The sequence below is a fragment of the Drosophila bipectinata genome, chromosome 2L, assembly GCF_030179905.1.
Source record: "Drosophila bipectinata strain 14024-0381.07 chromosome 2L, DbipHiC1v2, whole genome shotgun sequence".
Lineage (NCBI taxonomy): Eukaryota > Metazoa > Arthropoda > Insecta > Diptera > Drosophilidae > Drosophila > Drosophila bipectinata.
Genome location: NC_091736.1, coordinates 427,169 through 439,384, shown reverse-complemented (window position 1 = coordinate 439,384; position 12,216 = coordinate 427,169). Strand labels below are relative to the sequence as shown.

Genomic DNA, 12,216 nt, shown 5'->3' with positions numbered 1-12,216 from the left:
TGCCTGCCAACTAATTTGCCATCGAGAGGGGTCTCGGAAGGTGGTCGGCCCAGGCCCGTACCAGCGGCTTCCATTTGCATTTTAAATGAGCGAGCTGGCTGGGAAACTTTTTACAACGGCACTTGGAGTTCTCCGGAGCTTCCCTCGAGCGGGTGTGTGGAATGTTTCTTGAAGGTTACTGTCCTGTATTTTTGGACGATTTTCCTGTCAGACAGAGTAAGAGTGATTGTAAATAACGATATTCCACCTTTCAAAGATGAACAAGACTATTTATGATGCCTCCAGGACTGCCAAGGATAAACGTATTGAAGCTCAAGCAATTTTAACTGAAGGCCTAGTACTTTAGAGTATTTGCTGCTCGGTGCGACTGACCTCTGTGCTGACAACTATTTGTTGTTCGCTCGTTTGTCTCGTTTGGTTCGTGTCCCGCTTTGTTTGCGGACACTTGGCAAATTGGCAGCTCGCAGCTGGCAGTGGTCGCTTCTCCTGCCTCTTGCCACCTGCCACCTGCCACCGGCCCTCCGCAAAAGTTTGAGGCAGGCTGTGTGGCAGGCTTGCCGACTCGGAACCATTTACACGTTCCGGCTGCTCTCGACACCGTACCACACGGCGTATGCGTAATTTAGTGCTGCATACTTTGCGGCACAAATTCGCACTTTTGTGACTTGTTTAGCCGCCCGCCTTGATGCCTCCGCCTCGACAGCACTTAAAATCAGAAATTCAATTATCTCACACACACGCACTGCCCCGCCTCTTCCATCAGGTTAACCTTCAGGAGGAACCTCCGAGGAGCAGCCCGGTTCCATTTCGCACGCTCGTTTCGCACCTGCGCGCCTTTTAAAGGTTGACAGAGTAAATTTTTAGTCAGATCCAGCGGGGGAACTTTATTGTTCCCAGGGGGGTTAGTCTTCAGTTCTTATCCATCGGCATGGATAAGTCCTATTTGTTCCAGATAAGTATTCAAAGTTTCTCGCATTCTTTTCATTCGAATTGAATTTCTCGGCGAATTTCTTTCGTTTTTTGGAATCTCTGGGAGAGCCCTTCAAATCCCCGTCTCATTCACGGCAATTTAATTATAATTTTGTTCTTTTCGGCCCTGGCCCTGGTCCTGGTCCTGGCGAAAAATTCATTATCGCCGGGCCAAATTAGCTCGAAAACAATTAACACCTGTTCGCCGGCTGCCGTCTGCCGGCTGGCGGTGGCAGGCCACTTCAAAAACTAACACGGCCCGAGCCATTACCTTTACCTTTCCCTAACCTTTCCTCCGTCACGCCGCCCCCACCCCCGCCCCTTCCGTATTCTAATGAAAAAAGTTGCACAAAAAACTTTTCAAATTACAACGGAAATCCGTGAAAATCCTTTTAACAAAGCACAACATGACCGGCCTGGTGGGTGGGGCTCCTCGTAGTGGTAGTGGAGCGGGATTCTGCTGCTGATGATGATGCTGCTGATTATGATGGCGCTTTAAACAGGCATTGGCCCACATCTGTTGTGTGCCACCGAGCCACCAATCCGACAGCACGTGCCGCCACCACGAGCAAACCACTGTTGGCAGCCCCACCGCCTGTCGTCCATTTTCATGTCGCGGTTTCGGCCTGGAAACGGCAAAGGGAAGAGCCACCACTGGGACGGGGCCTGGTAAATTGATTTAGTCGCCGCTTGTCGAGTGACGGGAAATTAAAGAGGAAGCTGCTAGGATTGGGTGGAACTACTAATTGATGGGTTACCCTCCCATTAGTCACAAATTAGTTTCTAGGGGGATCTGGAGGCCCTACGAATACTATTCCTTGTAGAGAGGGGATTCATTTATCAAAAAAGTGATCCCATCCGATGATGTGAAATATTTTCAGGGGGGCATGCCCCAGGACCCTGCTCCTTCGGCAAATACCTCCACGCACCTTAAAAGTTTATTTATTGACTGCGGTTGAGACAGGACCTCCTCCCTTCTAAGCCACCTCCCCATCAGATGGGGGAAAAGCAGCCGCTGCCGGCGGGAAACTTTGAACTTTTAATGAAAAATATTCAATTTTTCAGGTGTTGCAAATATTTAACATTCGGATACCTTTTGCGTCAGTACTGGGGTTGGTTGGCCCCCACTTCTGCGGTTGGCGAGTGGTTTTTATGCCAAAGAGCTTAAACCGGTGGAAACTCACAAAAAAAACAGAGCTCCTGCTCCGAAGCGCTTTAAATGTTAATTAAGAATGGAGGATAATTTGCATGCGCCTGGCCCCTGCACCGCTGGCTCGGTTAATTGGATTAGGTCCCGTTTGAAAGTTAACGTTTTCGGGTTTTCCCGCCGAATCGAATTAGCCGCGGCCCAACCCGGCCGAAACAAATCCACAATCGCATTTGTCCTGGCTGCCATGGAGGCCGCAGAGTGAAGTTTATTTGATTTGGCGAGCGATCGGGCCCTAACTCGATTTGGCCGCAGAGTGACAGTCCTGCCTTTTGGTTGCACTTTTTAGGAGGAAATTTACGCTCTTTTCTCGATTACCGAGGGTTCACTGTAGGCACTTCACCCGCCGCGACACGCCGACTGCTGGATGCTGGGTGGATGCGCCTCCTTTTATAGCCAAACAGTATCCATCTGAGCCTTCAACCGCATTCAACCAGCCTTGTGCCGGCTCTCTCGGCCCGACTGGCTCTCTCTCGGCCTTCCCTGGGTGCCGGTTGTAAACAAAGCACAGCTGTTGCCGGAAACCACCCACTGAGCTTTGGCCAACAACCTTTCTAGCCCAGACACCAACCTAGGCGCTTTTTTGGTCCAGAACCTTGGCGCCTTCTTGTGCCTGTCCGACCAGCACGACCAGCTCCACCACTTCATTAACCGTGCCTGGGTATATTTCTTCAGTTCCAATTTTGAGAAGAGCCGTTAACCATTTCTCTAATGATTACTAGGTATTATCTAAGTATCATTAGAGATCCTCTTCAATCTTTTGAGGAACATAATTTTTTATTTTGCATCTATTGTTCCTGGTAAATGTGGTTGGCACTTTAAACATGGCTATTTTGAATTATTGCCTCCTTCCAGCAGGTGTCCACAAAGACGCCAAAGACGGCCCACCGAAGAACAAAGATTGGTGTCATGTTCTTCTGCCCACAGGTTCAACGTCTGGACACCTTTGAGGGTATGCTGGTGTTGTGAAAGCAAAATATGTTGTTATTTCGTAGATGGTTGCAAGAACCATGACCCTAGCGCCTACTAGTCGATTATACCCAATTCGTACACTTCTTACACGTCTGGATATCTCTCCAAAGTCGATAATTATACATCTTTATGGGAGGCAAGAGCCGAGGAATTGTTGACCTTTTAAAAGCGAAACATGGGCCTGAAAGACAAATTTCTTCTAATTACTGGGTGGCGCAGCAGAAAGCCATTTTTAGAACCGGTGCTGACGTCTCCTGTCTCCTGGCTTTTCCGCCTACTGACCCCTAATTGGCTTTTGGCGGCTCAATCGCCCCCTCCCTCTTCCCCCCGTCCCGCCTTATATAAGTCGAATCCAATCGAGCACGCAATGGTTCCTCAGTATCAGAGAGCTAATATATTATGGAAATTGGGCCAGTAATCATGTACGGCTATCATCTGGGGCCAAACTGACTTGTTTACTTATTTATTTTCAAGAGGCATACCCTCCTGCACCTGCAGGTCGGTCTAATTAAAATCGCAAATTGAAAAATTATTATACGTATGCGTGATATCTCATCCGGTTTCTTCAGTCGCACCCTTTGGTGGGCAATTTTCCCATTTAGGCTCTCTAGTCGAGCAATAACAGAATGATTTACTCAATTCTCGAGAGGTGAGCCCCAGGAGGAATTGCTCATTTGGGGACTAGGAGAGCGTTAGGGCATTGAAGACTTAAGGGGTTATATACAGTTGTACCGCGCAAAAATATGGATTTTTATCGATTTTTTTTTGACACCATAGAAAATATTTATGAAAAATGTTTTACCGACGTTGTTTAGTACATGTTTCTGGGTACTTAATTAAATTTTTTCATAAAAAAATATTACATAACAAAACTGTTATAGCCGAATTCTCGGATCGTCTTTTTTCGATGGTGTCTTGCGGTGGACAAGATTTCTCGAAAACGGTTCATCCGAAATCCAAAATTCAAAAAAGTTTAGTTAGTACATTGTATTGTCTAGTCCGTGAACGAGGGATTTTTAAAAATTTTGATTAAAAAAAAAATGGCGACGTTTTTAACAAAAAATGTACTTTTTCAACGTATAAGATTTTCGTTTTTTGTGCTTTAAAAAAGGAGTTTTCAAAAAAATGGAAAATCCCTCGTTCACGGACTAGCTAATATCATAATGAATAAGTGGTCACAATTTGGTGTTGATCGGATTAGTAGTTTTTTAGTAATCGTGTCCACCGCAAAGGTAATTTCCCAAAAAAAAGATTCTGAGATAATCGCGTTTAAAGTTTCAAGTTTGTTCAAGATTTATATGCAGATAGTGCGCTATAAATAGCTACAGCTTCAGTTCTAATGCTCCGATCGTTATGAATTTTTGTGAGAGTATTCCCAATAAAATATACTTAAAGAATATGCAATAAAAAAAAATCGATTTTTTCATATATCACAACTGTATATAACCCCTTAATAATATACACAGTATCCAGAACAGAACTATGGAATATGATAGAGGTTTCACCTTTTAAATCTCAAACTAGCTAATAGAGCTCAGCATTGGAAAGAGTATTCCCCATTCGGTTCTCGCAGGGACCATGTTCCTGGCATGTGTTGGCACTCGTATCTGCTTAAGGCAATTCATTTCACGATTTAAAGTGTGTCAAAGTGCATTAAACAATTGTCGTTTGTTTTCGGGTGTCGGAACGCGGGACCAGAGGAGGCGTCAGGGTGCCACAGCCGGGCGAGGTGATATAACGGAGGCAGATGGGGCTCTTTGGCGCGCACGGCTGATTGGCGTCATTAGGGCTCTCTTGCTCTTTCGCTGCCGCACCGCGAAGACCAAGACCGCAGACCGGAGACCAGAGACCAGCACCAGAGACTAGAGAATTGAGAAACCGAGAAGCAGAATTGAGAAACCCTTCCGACAAATGAAAACGAAACGTTGCAAAAACAAAGCCAAAGAAATGTGTGTGGCAGTGGGCTTTCTGGCCGCCGCCGACTAAATTAAATTTGTTTCTCACTTTCCGTTCAATTGCCGAGCCCAGTGGTCACCAAAAGCGAGACATTGGCGTCTTTCGACCGCGATCTGTTAGGATTTGTTGCTCAAGAGGAGCCCGCTCGGTTAAAAGCGTTCAGCACCCGTCGATCGCCAGGCAGTAAAGTCCGGAGCCTGTCCTGTTCCGGATACGGTTACGATTCGGATTCCGGTTCCGGTTCCGTGTCGCGTTGCCTGTGTTTAGGTATTCATAGTGTGCTTCGCGGCTTGTGTTTAACAATCAAGACAGAGCTTCTTCCTACGCTTGAATCCCTCAGTCACAGATCCTCCCGTCAAGGCCCCTAGTCCTTGATCAATGCTGCTCCTAGTGCCTCATAATTAGTCATGGCACAGTCAGAGCTGTCCGAGAGCCAAGCAGAATGACCATGCACGATTATTTTTATTTAAGGTGGCGGTCTCCGTCACTGGTTCTTCCCGGTTTTTCTTTTCCCTCATAACAGCCCACATAACAACCGCACCTAAGGCCTCGAAACGGGCGGCCGGAGAACAACTTAAGCCCTTCTGGCTTGCCATTTGCATGGTGATTCATGGCATAATTCGATTTACCAGCCCCCTTCTATCCAGAATAGAGCTCCCCGCTATTATGTTTATTATAAACATGGTGGCGATGTCTCGTCTTAGTAATCAGCCCTTGAACCCAAGCCCAAGTCAGGTAACGGCTGAGCATTCTAACACCCTACCCCGCTCCAGCACCTTCCCCCGTTGAACTACAGGTAGACAGCAATCCTCTACGACGGCTACAGCGGTGCAGCGCATTCTGAAACTGTTGATGCAACGGCAGCAGAAACTGCTGCGAAAGTTATTCCAACTGACTGCATTGGCAAAACGTTAATCATACGCAGTGGTGTACGCGAAAAAGTACTCGAGCCAGAACTAGTGAGTGCGGAGTGAACCACAAGAGGATACGAAGCGGATACTGCAGGGAGTGCCAGAAACCAGCTCCATCCTGGGTAATCTGTGGTTAATCGTTAAAGGTGAGCTCATTGGGGCAAAGTTCGAAAGCAGCAGAGCGAGGTCCGACGAGGGCCATAAATATAGTTATTAAATAAACATTAGCAGCGAGAGGGCCACTTACTCCCACGATTATAAAATTATTGATCAGGACTTATCCCTAATTCCTTATCCTACACGACGAGAAATAAGACTTGACTATACTTATTGACCTGACTATACCTATAATAGTAGTTAATAGGCCTATAATAGTAAACCTGACTATACTAGGGATGTTAAGTAAATTTCTACATAAAATATAAATACATAACTAAATACGATATACCTTATAACATAATAATATCTAAAATTATAATAAATTTAAATAAAATATCATCACTTACCCAAATCACAAATTAAAAACATAAATCTGAAACAAATAAAAATTTTATTAAAAGAGTATTTTTAAGGCAATTAATAAGCGATTTTTCTCAGTCTTAGGAGGTAGTCTGGGTCGTAGGGCTCCCTGACGTGCTTGGCGGTAATTTGTGAAAAGTTCTCACCGAGAACTAAAACAAACATAGACCGAAATAAATAACCCAAATGACGAGCAAAGAAGCGTTTGTACTTTGGTTCTCCTTGGCCTTTCTCCCGGCCAATGTCAAGTTCGGCCCAGCCCACTACTATCGGATCCCAGAGCCAGGGGAAGTGCCAATAAATTTTCTGGCAGCCAGAAAAAATCAAAGCAGAGCTGACAGCAAAAAGTCGCAACTCGTCGCCGCAATTATCTTAATTATCCGCCAGAGATCAGTGCATGTGAGACTCTGGCAACTGGGAATGCAGATGCGAATTGCAATATGACAACCGAATTCAGCCGGATCGCGACAGACGCAGAACGATTTGTTGTTTCGTTGCTCTGTTGTGACCGGCAGGCGGCCAGGCCAACCAGTTAAAAATAGAGCTGCCCTATTGATTTGGCCCACTGCCCGCGAGATGGGCGGAGGTAGGGCACTGGGCGGGACAGGTACAGGGACAGGGACAGGGGCTTCACATGATTTATGAATGACAGCTAACAAGGCGCGCTCTGGCGGATCGATAAATGCCTTTTAGCGGCCACCCTTTCGCCGTCTTACCGCGTCTTCCTGACGTCCCCCAATCCCAATCCCCACTGTTGGCCGACAAGGACAATGCCAGAAACCGCCGAGTCACTTTAATCGATTACCACTGCCATTAAACTAAAATAGGTGTAGTTTTTATAGAACTTCAAGAAATTCAAATTCCAAAATCTTTCCTAAGAAGAAGGCATGTTTAAATTTTTAAAAGTATAAATAGGGTTAGGACTTCATAGAAAACATTATTTCTCCCAGTGCCTGATAATGCGTAATCGCCCTTTTTAAGCGGAATTTTCCGCTTTGAGATAATTACGCGGTGCCAGTTCGAATGCGTGCGATGTCAGAGCCCTTCTTAGTCCTTTCTCCGATTCAGTTTCCATTTCCATTTCATTTTCACTTCCCTGCCGGAATACGAGATGCCATAATGGGAGAGCACGAGGGCTTCAGGACCTGTCCTCGTATTATGGCACCTCGACTCCGGCCGGAGAGCCCGAACGTTAAAAGCACAGCCCGCCGGGAGAGCCGCACATTCGCAGGAGGAAGCTTCAAGTGGAAGGTCGTGTTCAGAGGAGCGAAACAGGAGTCGCACGTATAGACAGCACCACGGGGGCGAAAAAGAGAAGGATAAATAGTGAAAACGAAAGCGGAAGGAAGGACATAACCAGTGACGAATCTCCAAAAGCGAGACTAGTAGAGCCTTTTCAGAAAAATCGAGAAGAAAACCAGCGGACCAGCAGCTCTGCTCCGAGGATTTGCGAGGCGGAGAAGTACCCCTGACATAGTTTCCGCTTCCTGGGCAAGGAACTGCAGTGACCCCCGCCTGACCCCACTCAGAAAAATCGATTCCCTGCAAATCGGGGAAGAAGGTGTCGAGAAAAGTGCAACTAGGTTCCCAGAGCGAGAGAAAGCCACCTCGAAGGTCACGTTTCGCGACTCGAGCTTAAGTTCCAGCTTCAATTCCGGAAGCGGCAGCCACCAAAGCCACTACAACGGAGCCGTTAACCCACCAACCACAACGCTGCAGCGAGGAAGACCCGGCCAGAGGCGAACCGCAGGCGCCGCCGAGCAAGAAAAAGACCACGCCGCACCGGTAGGAGGCCAGCGCACGACCAGGAGCCGCCGGAATGGCCTACCTAATCAACATCCTCAAGTTCAATGTGAAGTACTTAAAAAATCAATAACTGGACACGCGACAGCCATCCCAGCCGACCATCCCAGAAGCATCCCAGTCCGCAAGGACTTCCCACTCAGGCTTGCTCTCTCTATATCCGTCCCTTTTCTGGCACTCTTCCATCCTCCTTCTCGCTCGCTGCTGGCTCCTCTCGCAGGCATTCTCGAATCGAACTGGGCCCGAATCGAACCTAGTTGCATATTGGTCTGCGTCCGTGCCTCGCTCTGCTGCGCACCGCCTTGGTGGTGCCTCCGCGGACAATGGAAAGATCTGGGAAATTTTCAGATTACCTCTTCGCCAAAATGGGTCCCCCCACCGCCACCGAGCTGCCCCCGAAGACCACCGAGCGCAGCGACGCCCCCGTCGAGCTCACCGGGTACCGCCGCTGGCTCAGCGACAATCTGATGCTCCTGGTTACCCTCTCCGGAGTGTTGCTCGGCGTCGTCCTGGGTGAGTTACTATTTACTGTGAATATAGTACTGTATCTTGTATAACCTCTGATGAACCGGTTCAAAGGACTGTCGCTGCGACCGCTGCACTTGCACGGGGACTCCATCATGCTGATTTCGTACCCCGGAGAGCTCTTTATGCGCGTCTTGAAGCTGATGATTCTGCCCTTGGTGATATCCAGTCTGATCGCCGGATCGGCCAGCCTGAATGCCAAGATGAACGGCAAGATTGCACTTCGCACGCTGGTCTACTTCGCCAGCACTTCTTTCTTCAATGCTGCTCTCGGAATCGCTCTGGTCATGCTCATCCATCCTGGCAATCCGGACTTGCACAACGCGGAGGATCGCTCCACGGACAAGCGGGCGGTGAACTTGCTTGACAGCCTCTTGGATTTGGGCAGGTGAGTTGGATTCCAAGGCTTACAAGAAGCAACAACTAAGAAGCGAAAAACCTGTTGAGTGTGTGCAGTGGCGCCATCTATGTGTGAGAGTTGGAGAGTTTATGCCTTAGCAAAGTTCCAAACCAAGTGGAATCTGCGCTTAACAGTGGAAGCCACTACAGAATTGTTGTTTTGTCTCTCCCCAGAAACGTATTTCCGGACAACCTGTTCCAGGCCTCGATCCAGCAGGCCCACACCGTGTACCTCCCGAAGCCGAGTATCGCACACGCCTTCAATGAGACGTTCAACGACACCCTGGTTTCCGGAGTGGAGGCCCAGCGGCAGGCGGAGGATCTGGCCGAGGAGGTGGTCTTGGTGCGGGACGTGCAGTACCGCAGCGGCACCAACACCCTGGGCATCGTGTTTTTCTGCCTCGTCTTCGGCACCTTCCTGGGCACCATCGGGCAGAAGGGCCAGGTGGTGGTCGACTTCTTCGCAGCCATCTTCGAGGTCATCATGAAGATGGTCACCTGCGTCATGTGGCTGACTCCCGTGGGCATCAGCTCCGTCATCGCCGGCAAGATACTGAGCGTGGACGACCTGGGCCTGGTGATGGCCCAGCTGATGTGGTTCATCATCACGGTGGCCCTCGGAGTGTTCATCTACCAGTTCGTCGTCATGCAGGCCATCTACTTTGTCGTCGTGCGTCGGAATCCGTTCAAGTTCTATGCCGGACTCATCCAGGCCATGCTTACCGCCTTCGCCACGGCCTCAACGTGAGTTCCGCTTTCTCTCTGATATCTCTCTGTGTTAGGGTTTAGTGAGTGCCACTTGGCCGAGGACTGATACTCGATTATCTTAAATGATACCGAAATCTTAAATTATTTCTTTCTTAAGGAATGATCTTTTATTCATTTGCATTAGCAAATATTTTGAATATCTTGTCTAAGACAGGAAGTGAGGACCACAATAAATGTGTATTTTTTCTTCCTTCCGGTCTCGGCTGTTGCACTTTTCTCGGCTGTCCGATAACGCTTCCGACAAATCAAATCCTTCACCACATCCTATCAACCAACTGCGACTGCCACGCCCTTAGCGCCGCCGCCTTGCCCATCACATTCCGCTGCATGAACGAGAAGCTGCGAGTGGACCCGCGCATCACCCGGTTCGTGCTGCCGATCGGCTGCAACATCAACATGGACGGAACGGCCCTGTACATCTCCGTGGCCTCGATCTTCATTGCCCAGATGAGCGGAATGGTGCTGGGCTTCGGGGAGCTGCTCACGGTCCTCCTCACCGCAACGGCGGCCTCGATGAGCTCGGCCAGTGTTCCCAGTGCGGCCCTGGTGCTGCTCCTGGTGGTGCTCACCGCCATCGATGCTCCCGTGCAGGACGTGACGCTGCTCTTCGCCGTCGACTGGTTTGTGTAAGTATGGGATGAGGACCCAGTCCGTGTAGAAGCCACTGTTATAATCCAACTTCCCTGCAGAGATCGCATCCGTACGACTAACAACATGCTAGGAGACTGCTACACCGCCGCCATAGTGGAGGAGCTCTCGCGAAAGGAACTTATGGCATTGGACGCAGCTTCCGTCAACTATCCGGTAGGGGATGGGGCGAAGGTCTATGGTCTGGGTACTATTTATGGTATTCATCTTTGCAGGACATGCCCGCTGGCACGCCCAACGGTCACAGCCACGACGGCGGTCTTCTGGAGGGCCAGACCGAGCTGACCATGACCGACTCGGTGGTGGTGGACATGAGCGCGGTGATGAACAACGTGAGCCTGCAGCAGGATCACAGCAACCGCAGGGTCTAGAGGAGCCAGCCCGATCCCCGTTCGTCAGAGTGCGCAGTCCCAGAACCACCACCACCACCACCACCACCGCCGACGACTCACAATAATAGGAACCACCACAATAATTGAAGAACAACAACCACCCAGTGTTCCCCACGATAGTTTTGATATACAGGATCTTTGAGGAGCCAAATGGAGACTGTCTGACGAACCCACCCGTATTGAATTTACCCTTTTGGACAATGTCGATAGCAATTAACTAGACTCCGTATTACGCATATATTGGACAGTATCAGCTTAGGTAACCCCAGAAGCACACTAGTGGCCCGAACCCCAAGATGTAGTAGAGTTAGGAAGGATTTGTGATCTGACCCGGAAACGATGTGCATAATCTATGGGTATTATATATTTCGTAAGCTCAGTTGTGATTGGGTCTTTGGTTTGATGTACTGTGTGTATTGGGAGGGCGGAGGGAGCGCTTGAACGCAGGTTGTGTAAGGAGCTGGCCTAGGTTAATTATAGTTTAGTTCACCATCAGTGATCCGTTGAATTCCTAGAACTCACGTTTGGTTAGAAAACCCTTCACCCGAGAGCTATTTAATACCAAGATTTACTACCAGATATCGGTACCAATTATCACATACGCATTCGTAGACTGACAGCAGACTTAGTATCTTAGTTATAGCGTTAACAATACATAATGCATATATGCAATACTAATAACCAATACGACATTCGAGATTTGTACTCAGCATACTCTGCATTCAATAAATGCTATTATACCCACAGACTTTGGATTTGAATACTAATGCCATTGTGCATCTGAGTAGATGTAGTGTCATCATGGAGGTCACCCTGGTTCCAATATATAGCAGCATGCGACTTGATCTGCGAGTCTGCAGCGCAAATGGCAATCTCCCTATCAACGTGGCCATAAATCTTGCGCCTTTCGATGGGTGAGTAGCCGCCCGACCAAGCGAGCGAATGAATCATCTCTGGGCCCAATAACTCAACGCCTGCACTACTTGCCCAGTGGTTTGCACAAGCGAGCCAAATCGGGTACATATAATTATATAGATACGGTCATAGGTGCATGTGCATATGAATGAGCGAATAAATTAGACTGCGACTTGGGCTATGGACCAGAGACCCTCGTACTACCATTGGACCTAATATTTGGATTTCACAG

At 48.4% G+C, this 12,216-nt stretch overlaps 1 protein-coding gene across 1 annotated transcript; it reads left to right on the top strand.

Moving 5' to 3' along the window:
- The first annotated feature begins 7,676 nt into the window (after positions 1–7,676).
- Positions 7,677–11,815, top strand: Eaat2 (Excitatory amino acid transporter 2). The gene is made up of 6 exons (XM_017250229.3): positions 7,677–8,850; positions 8,917–9,250; positions 9,436–10,005; positions 10,326–10,655; positions 10,719–10,833; positions 10,893–11,815. Exons 1-6 carry the CDS (start codon positions 8,661–8,663, stop codon positions 11,046–11,048), a joined length of 1,695 nt encoding a protein of 564 aa, XP_017105718.1. The 5' UTR covers positions 7,677–8,660; the 3' UTR covers positions 11,049–11,815.
- Positions 11,816–12,216: the final 401 nt, after the last annotated feature.

Bases quoted from the DNA above. Each gene is read 5' to 3' on its own strand.
- Eaat2 (XM_017250229.3), top strand. From the start codon at position 8,661: ATGGAAAGATCTGGGAAATTTTCAGATTACCTCTTCGCCAAAATGGGT. The intron at 8,851-8,916 runs GTGAGTTACTAT...ACCGGTTCAAAG, and splicing joins GTTGCTCGGCGTCGTCCTGG to GACTGTCGCTGCGACCGCTG. The intron at 10,834-10,892 runs GTAGGGGATGGG...TCATCTTTGCAG, and splicing joins CAGCTTCCGTCAACTATCCG to GACATGCCCGCTGGCACGCC.